This window comes from Empidonax traillii, unplaced genomic scaffold, assembly GCF_003031625.1.
Source record: "Empidonax traillii isolate 1590-97213 ecotype Southwest subspecies unplaced genomic scaffold, ASM303162v1 scaffold262:size680716, whole genome shotgun sequence".
NCBI classification, from domain to species: domain Eukaryota; kingdom Metazoa; phylum Chordata; class Aves; order Passeriformes; family Tyrannidae; genus Empidonax; species Empidonax traillii.
The window spans coordinates 404,512-423,137 of NW_020955455.1; the positions used below are offsets into that span (position 1 = coordinate 404,512).

The 18,626-nt window shown below is 43.5% G+C and overlaps 1 protein-coding gene across 1 annotated transcript in view; it reads left to right on the plus strand.

Annotated features, from left to right (window-relative positions):
- The window catches only part of DNAI1 (dynein axonemal intermediate chain 1), a 143,579-nt gene that overhangs the window by 65,486 nt on the left and 59,467 nt on the right, over positions 1–18,626 (plus strand). The window contains exon 13 of the mRNA XM_027889388.1: positions 1,860–2,107. Coding sequence (XP_027745189.1) covers positions 1,860–2,107 — 248 coding nt within the window. The remainder of the gene's footprint in view (positions 1–1,859; positions 2,108–18,626) is intronic.

Sequence of the window (18,626 nt, forward strand, 5' to 3'; positions counted from 1 at the left end):
TGTTTCCTTCTCCCACAGCTTCTTCCCAAGGCTTTGCTCTTCCTCTGCCAGGCTAACCTCCAGGTGGACTCACTGAAGCTGCTGATTTCATCTGATAAAGGCCTGCTCTGTCACCTCAACTGAAGAATATGGTTGGCCTATGTTCTTGCCAGATCACTGGGGAGAGAACAGCCTCCAAAACCCATTTCAGATCTTTGGTGGCTGAATTACCCTCTCAAGAGGTGTTCTCCTGCTGTCTGTACAGGGAGATGGGGGACAACTCTCCAAGGCTCCTCAGCACAGTGCTAATAAATAGAAAATTAATGTGCTCCACAGACTTACTGGAAATATACCTGACTGGTCAGCACACTCCAGGAGAAATAAGATAATGAAACAGGTTGGATTCAAAGGCCAATTTGACTTCACAGTCCATTCTGCTCCGAGTCACTCCGGGTGGTCATTTCCACAGCCTTCCTAAGTGTTTTTGCTCCTGAGGAGAGCGTGGATTCATCTTTATCATGGATGGACCTCGACTAAATAGCATTCAATGACATTACTTGGCTGAGAACAAAGATAATTCTGTGAATTAAAAGAACTGGGCAAATCTCTAATGGAGAAAACATGTTCACTTCTTTTTTAGCTAGAATTCTAGGAATAAGCTTCCCCTCATCCAAGAAAAATGTTAAAAATGTTATTTGGGTTCAGATATGTTTAAAGTAATGCCAGTTTTGGAATCTCACCTTTCTGACCAATGCAAAAGCCATTTTTCTCATTTATTACCAGCATGGAGAGACCTGTGAAAATAGAGTATTTTCACTGTCCAATACAAAGCAGCAGTTTTGTTGGTATGTGTTTCTTTGCTGATTCTTGTAATGTTCTCTACATGGCCTTGATAAATTTGAGGTCCACAAAGTCTCTATCAGCATGCTGATTTGGGATCAGCTAACTGCTAAGGAGAGTTCTCTAAAGTTAATGTTATCTCTGGAGTACACATTTACCAAGCCCTAATCCTGCAGATTGCACAAAATGTGAAGAGACGTAGGGAGCATTTTTAAAAGAAGAGGACTATTCTGGAAATAGGATGTATAGGGAGTACTTGTAGCTCAGAAAGCAGTATTTATTTCCCATATACTGGGCACCAGCAGGCATTGACAATAATAAAAAGCACTAGATGGCTAGGATACTCTCAGAGAGAGCATTGTTTTCATAGATTAGGAAAGTTTCTTCTTTTTTTCTGGAGAGCTTATCTACATCAACAGCTTTTCTTCCCCTTTCAGAGAATTTGGAAATTGTTTTTTACGTCACTGAAAAACCCTGAGAATTGCAGAGACAGTCAGGGCATGATAAGAAAAAAACACAAAAGAAAGATGGTCCTACTGAGAATAGGGAGAGCTAATTTTAGCAGTGCAAAGGAAAGGTGAAAGTAAATAGAAAAGAGAATGGAAGGTCTTGCCAAAAAGGAGTTTCTGTGCCAAACAAGGAGATATTGGACATAAACAGAAAAAAAAGCAGTAGTGAGTTGTACATTGTCCACTTAAGAGTAATGGCAATGGATGTGATGCTTTATAGGTACCTTAATGAAATGCTTTTCTTTGGAAAAGCAATGGAGACTGAAATATAAAATATTGCCAATACAGAAACTGAAATGGCACTATCCTTGGTTCAGCCTGTATGTCTGCAGTGTTAGTGGAATCCTTAGTGGGAATGACATATCAGTGGTGTAAAGTATGTTCAGATGTAGGCACGCCAGTGTGACCATTTGGTCCTGTGACTGATGTCCTTCCCACATAACTCTGCATTCAGGGGTTTCAGGCATAGGTGGGTGCTGTCAGACTGTATGTTTCAATAGCTGGAAACTGATTTAACATCTCCTTGTTTAGATGACTTCATGAAGCAGGGCCATGGCATGGTCCTGCTCTACACCCTGAAGAACCCCTCCTTCCCAGAGTACATCTACAGCAGCCACAGTGGTGTCATGTGCCTGGACTTCAACAGTGAGCATCCCCACCTCATAGCAGTGGGCTTCTATGATGGCAATGTGGCCATCTACAACTTGAGGAAGGAAACCTCCCAGCCCAGCTACAAGAGCAGTGCTGAGTCAGGAAAGCACTCAGGGCCAGTGTGGCAGGTAAGGCTGCTTTTCCTTTCCTACAAGTGGGCTTTAAATAGGGCTGAGTTTGGGCACAGCAGGAACAGTGCTGTATGGGGAAAGCTGTTGTTTTAATACATGCATTTCTGATTGATTATTAAGTTATTTTTTCAAACTAATTTTGAAATATGCAGAGCATATTTCAAAAAATTGAATTATGCAGGCAAAGCGACTGCATGAAACCTTGGTCCCCAACAGAAACTAAGCATGTGAGCAAAAGTTTGATATAAACAATTATTTCTGCTTAATTTTTTTTTATTATAAATTACTTCTTTTTGGAGAAGACCTGATATCCTCTGTGTATACCAGCATGCAATGTTATTTATGTTTCAAGTAGAAAATCATAGGGCAGCAAGTCATAAGCTGTGTGTAAAACAAGTACATGAGATCTAAGAGAGATCTGTTGGACAGAATAAATCCAGGGGCAGCTACCTGTGCAACTGGCTGCCAATATGATTCGGGATACACTACCTTGTAGCTGACCTTGTAATTGATCCTGAAGTACTCTAATGAATTAAGGATTGTGATGTGCAGGTAATGCTCTTACAGTAATGCCACTCTGACATCTGTCACATGGAGCCACCAGACGGATGGTACTGTGAAAGATCAGGGTGAACATGCTGCTATATCCAGCTAACTTTATAGTTATGCCTACGACGTAATCTGAGCTCAGACTGAAGCACTGTAAGTTAGTTAAATGTGCTTCTGATCTCATTTATAGCAGTAGAAGTGTGGCAGCACCTATTTCAACATGGTCTGTACGAGCCTGTTGGAGTGCAGGGGTGTGTATCTGATTTGCCAGCCTGGGCTACAGGTGTTGCTGCTGTAGTTATTGCTGCCACCTGATTTAGGCTGGCTAATACAGTCCCATGTCCCTTGTACTCTGGCACATGCTGTGTCTGGATTGTCTCCCAGCCATGGCTCCTTATTATTGCATCTTCCAACAAAGGTCCAAGAAATCAAGGGAACCTGATGGGACTGCAGATGAATGCGGAATATGCCAAGAGCAAGACCTGTGCTTGCTATAAACAGAAAGTTTATGCAAATGTAACATTTCAGAGAAGGCCTGAATTTTATATTTCCTACTTGTCTGTCCAGAGCTTCTCCTTGAGCAAATAATTATAGCTCTTCTTCAGGTTAACATGGTACCCTAGCCCTGGGCTGTTACCGTAGTACAGTGTGTCAGGCACACACACAGACACACACTCACACACAGAGAAAACTCCTTCCACACAGAGAAAGCTTCTCCCACTGCCATTTAGGCTTGCAGTAGAAAAGCCTGGCCAAATAGTAAGTCCTATGTGCAGTTTTTCATGACCTTGCTGTGGCCTGCTATGGGAGGTCACAGTTGTTACTGCACACTATAGGTGTCAGAATCCCACATCATTTGTGCCCCAGATGGAATCGGGAAGGAGACTGTAAGCTTACGGGCTGTTATTAGCAACCTCATCCCTACAGACCAGAAGCAGGTACATTCAGGAGTGGAAGCAGTCTGTAAGGGGTTTCTAGAGGTAGGTTTGTGTGTGCCACTTGGCAGCAGTGTGGCTCAGAAGTGAAAAAAATCAGCAGGCACTCTAGGAAGATACCACTGAAAAGGATAGAAACTAGCTCACGGATTGGGATAGGTGTAGCTATGAGTAGGTTGTAGTTTCTGCTTTTTTATTTCCTCAGATTGAGTGGTAAGAATAATTATTCTGAGTTTTCTTCTGCAATAAGAAAATTTCTTTGAGCAGCCAGGTTTAGTGGAAGTCGTTCCTGCCTGTGGCAGGGGTTTGGAACAAGATGGCCTTTAAGGTCCCTTCCAACCCAAACCATTCTGTGATTCTATGATTAAAGTGCAATGTTTTTAATAAACCTAACGATTTTTTGCTCGCTACAAAGTCTGGTGAGCAAAGTTAGGAATTAGATGATTGCACAGCAATCCAAAGAGCTTATACCTCTGTTGGAAAGATCTGAAATGTAAGCATTTGTCAACATCAGCCCAAATATTTAGAAAAGGTTTTTGCTCTATTTAATGGGAAGAAAATCAACACAAACTATCTGTTAGGGTGAGACACTGGATTGTTATTCTTCGTTCAGCATTAAATGATTCTAGAAAGTGATGCCTTGTTTCATATTTAGCTCATAGATCCCCTATTCTCCCTCACCAACATCCCAACTAATTGAGACCTGGTCTTTGTCTAGATCCTAGACCTCCCTTTTGTAAAAGAAGTGAACAAAGGAGAAAAGTTACAAAATTCTCCCAAACAATTAGCTTTTGTTCTCTGGGCTGCCTGGCTTCTTCCTTTAGAAACAATACAGCCCTTTCACAATGGAAGCAAAATGGGAAGTGAGTAAAGCAGACTGACAGCTCTTTTCTTGTGCCAGTTCATCTTCAGAGACTTAATAATATCTCAATACATTTGCATAAAACAAAGCTGATGTAACATTGAGCATTATTAACAGCAAAATAACACGCATTTTCTAATTCTGTTACCTAAGAAAGTGTTTGTCTGCCTAAGACCGCTCCCTATATTTTTATAGAGCATAACAGTTGTTTCTTATGGATTTGACAATTGTCTTCTATGTATTAAGTGCTACTGCATTGTGAAGAATGAAAAATTCTGGCTTCTTTTAAATTACATGTTTCTAATGGCTTGCTACTAATTGATGAGTATCCAAATCCAGAAAGGAATAAACACATACATAGGCACATGAATGTGCATGCCTGCAGTGCAGTGTGTATCATGCTACCAAACCTTAGGTCTTACAGCAGCACAGAACTGGAAATGGTCTCCAAGTCAATGAATCCAGGCCTCTGCCTTTGAATGTAATCTGAAAAAGAGTCACCTCCTGTGAAACTGTGTCAAAACTGTCATGTTCTGCTGGGAAAAAGCCTGTGTGCTGTTAAACTAAACCCTACTTTAATCAACATAATGCTCAAACAGTCAGCAAAATCCTCACACTCCCATCATCTCTGAGTAAGCCTACAAAGCAGGTTCCTGGTCAGTGTATTTTTCTGTGCCAGGGGCTCACTTCCCAGGGCTTGGCAGTGGATGTTATTGAGGGTGCCAAAGTGGAACAACTGGATTAGGCCCTGGCCCCCAGAGCCCAGAAGGGCAGTGTCTTCTGGAAAGAAGTGAAACCCTGTGGGGAAGGAGCTCTCAGCGTGAAGCCTCTCCCCTTTCTAACTTTGGAATTTTTTCTTACTTTCTCCTTTCTTTTTAAAAAAAGGTTATGATTAGGATTTATTTACAGCTGAGAAGAGTGCTTTTTCTCGTACCTTTGTATATTTTAGGTTTGAAGCATTTGAAAGCTGGAGCAGGTCAGAAACAGGGATTGATAACTGAAACTATCTGCTGTGGCAATGTTTCTGTTGTTCAGTCTCCTTCCTAAAACACATATTTTTTAACAAATTTGTTTTTAGTCTGTGCTTCCAGTTCACTTTCACATCAAGCCAAAGGATATTATTTCTGCTTGCTGCTGGGACTAGTACAGAGCCAGCACTGCTACAGAGGGTTAGAAATAATTATTTTTTTACTTGCTCACCATCAGAGTTACTGACTAAATTGTCACTGCAGTGTGTTGACCCTGAGATCTGCAAAGGGAAAATTTCTTTTGGCTGTGCTTAAAGCAAATCTCTGCAGTCACAGTGTGGTTTGAAATTGCTATGGAGAGATCACTGGTTAGAAAAGCACCTTTGTTCATTGGTAATTTACTGAAGCTGGTCTGGCCTCCCTGAGGAGCTGGTGCCATGGAGCTTCAGATGGCATCCTGAGAGAATTATTTTCTGCCTTATATTTATGCATGGGAAGAGAAAGGCTGGCCACTGCTGGCTGATTCTTCACCAAATGCCACTCAGGTTAGATGTGATGCTCATGGTTTGAACATAAAGGACAAGGCAGGATGGTAGAAGCCTGCAAACTGCAAAAGGAAACTAAAAGGAGTGTCACCTTGCAGAACAGTTTCCCAGTAGAATTTGGAGAAGTCCCACCTCAAGTGTAAGCCAGGTAAAACAAACCTGAAACTTGCTCACCGGAGTTTGCCCTATAATTGTGTGATCCCTTCTCCATCTCTACTTTCTGTGTTCCAGTCTAAGTCCTTAAATAAGTCTACACTGAACTTTAGCAGTTCGTGAAGCTACTTCAGACTCACTGAAGTCTTGTTTTGCTGATGGAGTAGATGCAAATCCCTTCAAAGTCTATATGGCTTGCTGTTCTCCACCCTTCTCTGCGCTGCTGCACACAGCTCCACAGAAAAGTCCTTTCTAGGAAGATGATCATAGGAGAAAAAAAAGCATTTTGTTCATAATCCACTGTCACACCAGCACATTGTTTAATTTCTGATGACGGGCATTCTCCTAAATCTGTCATCTGCAGTCAGACAAACAGATTTTGCAACTTGCATTGCCTCTGCGATGTTACTGCTTCACATAATATTTTGTTCCTTTGGCTTCAGGCAAACAAATTGTTTGATGCAAAGGAAATAAAAGAAAAATATAAGACAGAGGGTTGCTATCAAGGTCAGAATAAAGATCAGCTCTCTCAGAACAGCCTCAACACCCTTCCTGGTGCCTTCACTGCTAAGAAGCAAAAAATAGGTGTTTGCTGGGGGTAGTTCAGTGAAAAAATTCTCATTCAGGTCTGGGGGGATACTGCTGCTGGATAACTCTAGAGGAGAAATAGAAATCTGGAGAAGAAAGGAAAGCAACAGAGACCTGAAATCAAGGAGGCTGGACCCAAGATAGGGATGAGGAACATCAGGATGTGAGCTGGCAACTGGGAGAATGTAGCCTGAAGGGAAAATAGAACATAAACCTGATGATGAGGATCATTTAACACCAAATCTCTACAGTAATGCAAGACAACTGTGTGTCTCTTATAGTAGGTCAGTGCAATATTTGCACAGGAAGCCTTTCTCTTCAGCTCCAGCTTTCTACTACATTTTTCATGCCACCAACCCTGCCTTGCATATCTGGCCCGGTGCAAACAGGGGAAAAAGTCTAATTAACTTCTGACATTCCAAGAATAAAAGAGGCCACTGTATCCTCACCAGAGAAGTCATTCCAACTCATTCTGTGCTTGCATAGAAGTACAAAGGAGTGGGAAGAGCAGCTGTGGTCCAGCCAGCATGCATTTTCGGTCTGGAGATCTCAGTCTGGCAGAGGCTTCCTTATTGGAGCAGTGTTTAACTGCAGCCCTATTCCCTACACTCAATTCTGCATCCAGTAACAGGAGGAGCAGGAGTTGTGCCAGTTTACTGAGGACCTGACACCACATTCCTTGCTGAAGCACCATGAGGCATTTAGTGGCCAACACACACCTGTCACGTCCTCAGCCTCTCCTGGAGGGAACTGGGTGGGAAGGGCTGTCCTTGGGAAGAGCTGCCATATGCTTATGGTAGAATTCAGGGTTTAGATCAGCACTTTTCCGTCCCTCATCAGTGGGAGAGCTCACTACAGACACACAGACACAGCCCTGCTGGAGGAAATCCGGTCTCCCACTGAGTTCAGTTTTACTGTTTTGTGGAAAGGCTCTGCAGGGTCCCAGAAATTCACTGGGAAGCTTTGAGCTCATTTAGGCATGGTGGAGGTGGTGGAAATTGCAAGACACTCCTGTGGCAGAAATGCTGGATAAAGCCTTTTGCAGCATACTTTTACCTTGTTTAAAAAAGTTTGGACACTTTTCAAGCCACTCTAAGTTTAGGCAAGGTAAGTGTCCAAATGTCTTTCGCAATAATGAATAAAATCCTTCATCCTTTAACTTTGATGATGTGTTTTTGAGATGGTATATAACTGTATCTTCTGGAGATTAATTTTCTGTTACTGATTATTTTTGAATTGCTCCTTGGGTGTGGATTCTTGTGGGTTAGAAATTGTCTTGCAAAGCATCCCTTGCAGGCCATGTAATGTTTGTCCTAAAATGAGCTCTTTCTGCTTGAATGCTGTATTTCGCTCTGTACTTCATGCAGATGCCTAATTTATGTTCTGCCCTCTGCTCTCACTGTTCCTTGCTCAGTAGACTCTCCTCTTGTAATGTGTTGCTATTCTCCCTTCTCTTCCTTTTACTGAAGAACCAAACCATCTTATTTTGGGTTTTCAGGTTTACTTTATTTTTTCAGGTTTTGTTTATTTCTTTTCTAGTGTCCGCAAGCAAACTATAAGAAATTTTCCGTGCCCTTTAGTTGCACTGGTGCTAGTTCATGGAGAAAACCTCACTTGTAAAATTTAAAAGACTTTGGGATGTTGGGAAATGCTAGCCTGAGATTTAAAATAGCAGAGAAGTTGTAATGCCTTTGTTTGGTTGCTTGGATCTTTGAATCCTGTTCTACTGCTTTATAGTATATATAAATACACTGATGGGTCTTAATGGCTCTGATACAGCCCCTGAGACAACACAGCGCTGCCCTGAAGAGGATGAAATAAAGATAAGTGATAATGGCAGTGCTAGAGATAAGCTGAGCAGAGGTGGTGCAGGCAAGGTCACTTTGACACATAGTGAGATGAGATGCAGGGAGCCGGGGCTGGCAATGGCTCCCACCCTGCTCCCACCCCTGGGGCCAAGGGGACCTGCAGTAGCTTTGATGTAGTGTCCAGGACTCTCAGCACCCAGCAGGCCCCAGGACTGTCTTTCCCCATCCCTGCTGCAAGGCCTGTAGATCTTGCAGTCGTGAGAACCTCCTGTAAGATGTTTTAGCACCATCAGATAACCTGGGGGTTTGGGAGCCAGCCTGCCTGTGATGTGTCTGCTTTTCCTGCACATGGAGCAGGAAACTTCATATTTTGTCTGTAAACTGGAAATTTTGCTCCATGAGCACCATCAGAATTGAAACCAAGAGCTGTGAATCGCAGCTGTCAAATAAATACCCCTGAGCTTTGTTGGCCTCTGGCCCCCATTGCTCAGCTGCATGTTGTGTCTGACATGGCAACATGGCCCCTGATGGGACAAACAGGTGAGAGTCTAATGCTTGGTTTGTCTCTCCTTGGCTGTTAATGTGCCAGACTAATAAATACACTGGGAAGTACTGTGAGAGGAATAAGCAAGCAGATTCCTGTTGCAACGCTGTGCAAAGCAGAGCATCCAAATCCCAGCAGGAAGCAAACAAACTGAAAGGAGGGCCAGCCTTATCCAGTGCTATTTATAACTGAGCTCTGCTTCCTTCAGATGAATCTCTGAAGCATGTGATGCACAAGCCTCGGGCTGGGCCTTTGCACTGCATCAGTGGCACTCCCATGGTCATGCTCTCTGCTTACTGCTGAGTCCCTCCCAGTATCACCAAAAAATGAAGAGTTTTTGCTACTATTCTTCTGCACCCCAAATTTGTGGATGATCTGTGAACATGCTGATGCAGTGGGCCTGACTCTTTGCTCCTCTCTGCTGATCTTGCACCCTTGAGTTCCCTGATGCTCAAGACATGGTGCCTGGGGCTCTGAATACCAGGAAGATGCTATCAATGTGGAGAGAATTTGATCTAAGTATAGGAGAGCAGTATTTTTCAGTAGAGGAGTGTTTGTGGGACTAACTAAGATATGGGAGTTTCTTTTAAAGTGTTTCCTTGTTGCTGGTGAACTCATCTAGCTGTTTTCCCTCAGCTATCAGGAAGCTTTTAAGGACTTTGGAGGAGAACATATCAGGAATGCTTTTTGGTAGTAAAATTTGCAAGTATCCATCTGCTGCTAGAAGAAGAGAATTCGTAAATTTATTAGTTGGAAAGGTCCTGGCATTGTTTGTAGCACATTCCACCAGATAGGCCTGGAATTTGCTGGTAGCTGTGAATAAAGTCATCATCCAGTCTCATGCCTATGATGTCTGCAGTTGGGGGCTGCTTCTGGAGCCTCCAAGCAGTGCACAGGGTTGTTTCTTCTGTTCCAGGAGGTTTTGAGAAGGTTTTGGTTATCATAGCACTGCTGAAGGATTTTGTCCTCTTGCACCTCTGCTTGGTGAGATATAGTCCTGCCAAGCTGGCTGCTTTGGTTGCTGTTTAAATTCTTGGTAGATGAAGCACCTGCCTTTGTTTCAGTGCCTGTCTACTGTTAACAAACCTGTCAGCCACCCTGACCCTTCAAACTGACATGTCTGTTGTCACAAACATGCAGTAGGTAAAGTAAGGAGACATCTGAATAAATCCCTTCTGCTGCTGTAGGTAGGACAGAATGGCAAGGAGTACCTTAGGTCAGAGTTGCTCATTAAGGATGTAAGAGAAATGCAAAAAACCCAAAATGACTGGAGGGCATTGGAATCTTTGAACATTTTGATATTCATCAGATTTCTAAACCATTTCCTCTCTAAGGCAAACAGGACAGCCAAGTATTTAACTACTACTGGTTCACCTTTAGAAAGTGTTACTCGTTGCAGACCTTATCTCTGTGATGGTTTCTATCATGGGAGCAAGTTTACTTCCTAACCACATTGAGCTGATCCATTCTATCTTACTGCATGGTAAAATGTCAGCAACTTTTCTGACAAAGGATAGAATAGCACTGAGAACCCTCCTTTGCTTAGCAGCTCCCTTATCTGCAGGTTACTGTCATGGCTGAGACATTTGCATTTAGAAGAGAACATAGATTTTAAGATGCAACATTTTTCAATGAATTTATTTTTAAATAACTAGTAATTTTCATATATCTCTCCATCAGCTTTTACTTCCACTGAAAAGACTTGTTTGCTGTGCAGAGCAACCTCACCTATTGCAGTGAATGAAGTAGTCACAGTGTGATTAAACATGACATGTAGTAAACATGTGAGAGGTGAGGCTGAATTTAAAATCAGACTAAACCTTCCTTTCTGGAGATGCGAAGCTTTTTGTGAATCACAGAAATGAGAAGCAGCAGAGGCCTTGAAAGTGTCCTTTTCTTCCCATCATGCTGTCACAGATGTTGTGTTATCATTCCTGAAGTGCCTTCTTCAAGTGCCTTCTGTCCAGTGACCCTGGGCAGTCTAGCTGTCTTCACCAGTATAGACAGACTGGAGTCATTGCCTACTGTGTCTTACACACCTCTTAATGCATGAGAAAAGGATTCCTACACCCTCCAGCAGTATCGCTTTGCTGATTCCCACACCAGTCTCTGGTCCTTTTCTCTTCTGCTGTCACTTAGCTGTAAATTCCCTAATTTCTACATGTTCATATGCTTTTTTCTTCCTGTCTGTGTCCCTCTCCCCTTGTCTTTATCATATTTCACCTGTTATTTTCAGATTATGTTCCAGTTTGTTGAGATAACTTTGAAACCTGATTCTGGCAGAATCCTCTGTCTCTCAGCTCTGCCATCTGCAAACGTTCTGTGTATTCTGCAATTCACTATGCTACTTACTAATGAAAATATTGCATAGAACTGAACACAGGATATTCCCTTGTGGGAACCATCTAGAGATGTTCTCCCAAGTGGTCAAGGAATCAGTGACTAAACTCTTGGAAATTCATTTCCAAGCACTCATCCAGTTAATAGTAAATCTTTATCTTGCTTCTGAAAACATCACAGGGAGTATTCCAGAATCCTTACAAAATTAAAGGTAAAACACATCTAGTCCTTCCTTTAGACTTGTTACCCTAAAAAGGAAGGAAATAGATTCTGTTTGACCAGGGCTTTTTTAATGAACCCGTATACTCTGTTCCTTATCTTCTTATCCTGTACATATGTATGGATGACTTAATACTTTGTTCCACCTCTCAAAGTTCAACATTAGGCTGACTCATCCACAGTCCTTTAACCTATCCTTCAAGACAGGTTTTGTTTTCTGGGGTTTCCTATGGGCTTTTCCCCCCCTGTTCTTATCCTACAGGACCTCTCCTCTCTTTTAGTTTTTATAGGTAATTGCAGTGAAATTAAGAGATTGCCTCAGCTGCTCCCTGAAGCACCCTAGGCTGAATTGCATCAGGCCTTACAGAATCAGATATATCTGCCTGTGCTCCTTAAAGTTTGTTTTGTTTTGTTTTTTTAACGTCTAGTTACAGTTTATCCTTTTGTATGTCACCGAAAGAAGGAAGGTCTTAATAACTCTGTTTTACATGTGGTTTGTTATAGGACCTGCCTTCCTTTAATCAATAAATGGAGCCTGAGAGGAAGAGGCTCAGATGAACCTTTTTGGAATATCTGATTTTGCCTCCATGCGAGCTTCAGCCTCCTGAGCTGAAAAGTCACTTTTCCCTCGAAAGAGCCTCCAACTTTCTCCCCATACAGGTGTCTCAGGCAGTGGCAGAGAGGTGGTAGTGTCCCCCAGTTCACAAGGGTTGCTTTTCACTGTGAAGGTCCTGGATGTGCAAAGACTTGTGAGTCTGACAGTGGCAGCTCAGCTTTTGGCAGACCTGATTCTTCTTGTGTGGGGTGTCTTCTTCTCTTTAGCTGTGGCTTGACTGATTGCGTTTTTACCATCACTGTTTCTAGACCTCAGGGGTGAGGATGTGAACAGGGACTAAGCTTTCACAGCAGGGATCCTGAGAAAAAAAACCCCGTGGACTAAGGTCTTCCATGACAATGTTGACCAAAACTCTTTATATTCTATATTTTGTTTTATTACTTTTGGGATTTTTCACTCTTACTGGACATTCCACAGCAGAAATGCTGTCTGATTCCCAGTGCAATATACAGGAATGGCAAAACCCAGAGATACAGACCATCAATCTCTTTTGCTGAGCATGCACCGCAGTGCAGGAGCCCTTTATGCTGCACTCTTCTGTGCTGGCTCCAAGATGGGCATGCTGGTCACTCCATGGTCCTTCTCCCCCTCACTGAAGGACCAGCTGGGCATCCCTGCCTGCCTGCCTGTGCTTTTTTTGGCAGGAAGTCCAGTCCATAGCCAGAGCACACCCAAAACTTCTCCTACCACAGTGGTATCATACGCTCAAACTGCAAGAAGGACACAGGAGCTGCTTCTCCACCAAGTATAGACTTAGCCAAAGAGGTTGACTGGGCTACTTTGACCTTCCACCAGGCTGCGCTCAGTTACCACAGCTCTTTAAAATCTTTGTTATTGCCTTGAGACAAAATGAGTCTTCTAGATTTAGCTCGCTCTTTGCCTTTTCCAGCTGACCATGATGAGGAGTGAAGCTTTCTGTCTTCCTTTCTCCCAGCTCCACAAAGGAAAACTTGTCCGGCTGTCCAGGTTGGCACTGGGGAGGGACTCCAGACACTGCCCTGTTCCTCACCTCTAAAACTTGCTCTACCTGTCCCTTGAAGTATAAAAACTGATGCCAGAGTTACTTTGTGAGTGAAGTACCCTGTGCTTTCTAGGTGAAGAAGTGAATAATTTTGGGGAATCTCTCGTGACTGACTGCAGGAGAGCAGCCTTGCTTCTTGCATGTACTCTTCAAAGTGCCTGGGCTTGGCTTTGCTTATGGTGGCTGGTACAGGATCCTCTGGGAGGTGTCAGGCCCACTTACGGTGCCAGGCTGGGGCACATGATAAGCATTAAAGGAAGAATAGCTGGCAGTGTCCTTGATGGAAGGCATCTGGGGACTTTGTTGGAGATGCACTACTTTGTCTCACCAGTGAGGAGGGATAAACTATTTGCTCCAGCAAAACAAAAAGTCAGTGGACTCGGGATAAGCTGAGTGTCCAAGGAGACTTTCACAGCAGCAGATCCCTTGGCAAACAGTGGAGACAAGTTACACGAGGAGGAGAATAAACAAAAAAATGGCAATTTGTCATTGGCAGGAGGAGAATGTGAAAGATTTCTTCTCTGCTGGTAATGACTTGATGTTTCTGGATGGCGTTTTGCTGAAAGTTGTTTTCAGGAACCAAGAAATACATTTGGAGGTGACAGAGGAAAGAAATGAGAACTATGTCTTAGCTCCAATCAGAAACTGCTATAAGGGAGTCCAGGAGAATATTTGCACCAGAGCACAGGGGGAATCAGACTGGGTCCAGTAGATATGACCTATGGAGCAATTTATTGTAGATTAGCACTTCAGGATGAGCCCTCAGCATGATGCTGAGGCAGATTAAAAGACAGCATAGCTGCAAAATGGAGAAAGTTTCCAATACACAGACCAAAGGTGCCCACAGCTGGACTAATGTGTTTGGGTTTGGATGGGTATTCCTGGTTGGAGTTTAGTCTGTCTATGTCTTTCTTTTCAAGAACCCGCACAGTGTTCATCTGTCACCTGGTGACCTGGGCCAAACTGCATCCGTGAGAGCCTGTGCCCTAGCTAAATCACAGCACATGTTCAGCTCTTTTACCCTGAGAGAGCCCCAGAGCTCTGCTGGCAGTTTGCTTTGGCCCAGGCTTGTGCACACAGACGTAGGAAATGTGGTTTGGACAGTGGGTTTGTGTCGGTGCTTTGCTGCCAGGGCAGGCACATCTAGAGTGAGCTGAAGGCCAATTCCCTTGCTATGTTTGCTTCCTTGTTCCAGGAGCAGATGTTTGCCAGTGGGAAGCCTTGAGTAAAAGTCTTCAGCCACTGTGAATGTAAGGAGAATTGTCCGAATCCCACTGCTTACTGTGTGTGCCCAAGGTGTGGGGAAAGCAGGGTGGCTGGGAGAGGGGCTGCAAAGCACTTGTGATGCACAGCTGGACTTCTACAAGAGACCTGCATGGTTCAGCTAAGAAGGCAGGTGGGGGAACTCCCTGAGCTGCTGGGCTGGGCAGAATGGCAAGGTCTCTGAGAGGGCCTGTACAGCCACATCAGCTCAGTGCTGACTTACAGTGCTTCAGGCGCAGAAACAAAGACGTGTGTCTAACGCTGAGTACTAGGGAAAAGCTCAAAGCTAAATTAATGAAGAGAAAGTGGATGTGCCAAATGAGCTGTCATTATCCTGGGTCATAAAAGGGAAGGGGAAAATATCTGGGAAGTATATTAGAAGTTAAAGGAGTGAAGAATATAAGCTCGTTACCAAAGCAAGGTTTCAGCTAGTATTGAGTGTTACGAGTGAGGATGGAATATTTGATGCTGTATTGTTTAATCTTACAATAAGTGTCTGAGACTGGCTGCTTAGTGTGATTAATGTAACAAGAGGATAAAAGCACAGGTCAGAATAGGGAAAAGAGCATGTTAAAGAATATTTAGATGAGACAGGCTCTTGCTCATCCGCAAGATCAGCTTAAACATACCCTGGAGTACTTAAAGAGGTAGCCAGAGCAATTTCAGTCCATTACATGTATTTCAGAAGATTTTGGGCTACATCCATCCTGCATTTTAAACAGAGGCTGGTGTTTATGTGCAAGTCCATTTACAGATCTGAACTGAGTGAGTACCTCGAGTCAGGGGCAGGGTTGGGGTGTGCTCTGGTGCATGGGTGAGGGAAAGCATCGCTCCACTGTCCCCTGCGGACCCACACACATTCATTTACCTTTGACATTGGAAGAGTGAAATACGATAGTCTCCTGCCCCCCACCCCAAAGCCCTTTTCAGTGATGCTGTAGAGCTAATGTCTGGCAAAAACTTTTCTACAAGTGCTTTCCTCAAAGTTTTGTCCTGTCCTTGCATGCAGGAGGGACAGTGGCACAGGCAGGGTACCAGAACCCAGAAACCAGTGTCTGAATTTCACCCAGGCTAGAGGGATCCAAAGCCAGCCACAGGGACAGCCAAAGTGTGGATGATAGCCCAGGAGTGCATTGGGCTGTACTCCAGCTTGTGGGACAAGCATGGCCAGGGAAAGGAGGAAAGATCTCAGAGGGCTGGAAGGAGTGAAAAAGTATCTGGAGGAAAATGATTGGATTGGACTCAGAGAATTACTGACCAGGCAGACCAATTTTGAAGACTGGAAAAGCATTTTAATAAATGGCAACACTGTTTGTAAATGTCTAGATAATTAGGTGATTCAGAGAAGCCAACATGTGTTTGTCCAGAATAAATTGTCAAGCCGGTATAATTTCTTTTCTTTCCTTTGTTTCAGAGAAATGGGCCTCATGAAGAAGAGAGAGGCAGTCAAGATTATCACCTCTATCCATCTTGACTTGACTAACACTTTTGATCCAGGTTCACACAGTGACACACTTATAACCAAAGTAGAAAATATGAATTAGGTAAAATCACCATACAGAGGCAGCTCAGGTGGCTCAGGTAGTGTGCTCAAAGAGCAGTTATACAGAGCTCCCTGTCAGACTGAAGGTGCTTCAAGTGAGACCCTCCAGCTGTCAGTTCTGATCTTCTTTTTGATCAATACTTTCATAAACCACTCCAATCACAGACTAGGGAAACCTCTTTGGAAGCACAAGGCACTTTTCAGGACATGATTATGTTCAAAATTATCATGATAAATCGGAAGAGATTCCCAAAATCAATGTGATGAAATTCAGTAAAGACAAGAGCAAATACTGCATTTAGGAAGGGAAAATTAAATGCACAGATACAAAAGAAGGGATGGCAGCTTAGGCAGGGTGCCCAAGGGGGAGATTTAGCAGATCACTGCTAGTGGCCAGCAATGCAATGCTGTTACACAAAGATATGTGTCGTTCTGATTAATTAGCAAGAATATAAGATGGAGGAGGTTGTAACCCCGCCTCAGGGTGGCCCTGGACCGTATGTTTGAAGCTGCAGAGAAGGGCTGAAGGGAAAGAACAGGAATGGGAAAGGCTTGGGTCCTGAAGGCAGGACCCAGAAGCAACAGTTGGAGCAATTGGTTTGAGTTGAAGTGGAGAGAAAGGAGAAAGGAATAGCCCTTTCTTGCCCATTTGAAGACTGTTATAAAAAGGGGAATAAACTGTTGTTCTTTGTGTCCACTGGGGAGATGGTAAGAAATAATTGGCTTGACTCTTGGCAAAGGAAATCTCCTGTATAAGGGCAATTAAGCACTGATATATCTACAGGGAGATTGTTAAGTACCTGTTGTTGGAGGCTTGTGAGAGCAGCCTGTGTGAATTGTCACCAGTGGCAGGGGAGTGTCTGATCTTGCCTCAGAGCAGGGTCCCTCCAAACCCTGCATTGCCATGATGGCTTTGCCTAGGAGTGTACTGATTGCCAGGGTGGCACTGGAAGGAATTTGTCCCCAGGTCATATTGGCAGGGACTTTTCCTCAGCAGCTGAAGGAGTTGTTTGCCTGGCAAAGTCATCTGAGCATATTACTCAGCCAGTTCATGTAAGGCTGACCTGGGGATCTGGTAATGCCCTTATCTTTCCTCTTCTCTACCTGTAGCAGATTTTATTACTTTCTTTTTTAGGCATGGGATGACTAAATGCCCTTGTTTCACATAGGGCAGGTGTCAGCAGGGCTGTGGTGCTGCAATGCTAACAAAGGGCTCCTTTAAGGATAATTAATAGAAAGAGAAGGAACTGTGCACATCAGTCAATGTGCATGTGTTGCATGTGGCGCCTCACACTTGAGTTTTGGCAAGCCAAGGTTGAGCCAGGGGGATCTGTGTTTGCAGTGGCTGGTGTCACCTCACAGAACTGCAGGCAGAGCCTCAAATCAGCCTCCTGGCCCCTCTGGTTTTGACCAATGGTATTGTGTCAGTGCAAGAAACTAACAGCCTGTGTGCCGTGAAAGCTGATCAAGCATTATTTCTTTCACGTGAATGACATCAGAAACATAGGAGTGTTCAAATCAGAGTGGATAAATGGTCTAATCTCCTGCTGGACAGGAGCCATTACCACCTGCCACAGATAAAAATGATAGTATTCTCTTGCTAGAAATGAATGGATTGTGGCCCTGCCAACCTGCTGTACATAGTAATGAACATGCAGGTCTTAATATCTATTTTGCTATAAATAAATCAGGTTTTGAATAGTCTCATCTTTTTTGTAAATAAACAGGCTTTAAGAAATGAAAAGTGGTAGGCTCTTCTAACAGCAGTGAGTTTCACACACTTAATTTTGCACTACAAAAAGAGTCATATTAAAAATTATGCTGAAAAAATGGAAGCCAGATCCTTACTTTTGTTACGGATGTCACCATAATCAGGGATAGAAAATGCTTACTGCTTTATGTTTGCTTGTCTCTGCTGTTCGCACACACTTTCCTTTTTCATGTGCTTCTTTACTCTTAGTGTATCATAATTGAGCCTTTGCTTTAAGTCATTTCACACAGCCAAAATCCTGTGTTGATTATCACATGCTTCAGGGAAGAATTAACTTCTTGCCACTACACAGACAATTGCCTGGTTCTCCCCTTAAATGCTCCACCCCACACAGTGTGGATGCTGCTCATGACAGGAGGTTGTGCCATGTTGGCAGGCCTCTGGGAACAGAGAAAAGGCCAGTTCTGAGCAGATGCCCGATTTGATTGCAGTATCATGAGGGCTAATTACTCTAATAAGCATTTATGGGATTCAGAAATCAGGAGGAAAAAGATCACAAACACTATTAAGGTGTCAGAGGTGTTGAAGGAAAATTTAAAGTATTAAGTGCCAATTTTTCTGTTTCCTGAAATTCGAGCTAACATCCCTGAGAGCTGCTGATGGTCATCTGAGGGCAGAGCCTGATGCCCCTGAGGGACTGTTTTCAAGCTGTCCACAGTATGTACCTAACTCAGCTACTGTTGACTGCTCTAAATGTACTAGCAAGAGTACCCCAAGTAAGCCAACCCAGTTACTCTGGGGCTGGTGAATCCAGCTATCTGTGCAGTGGATCAAGAGAAGTAGATGTGTCT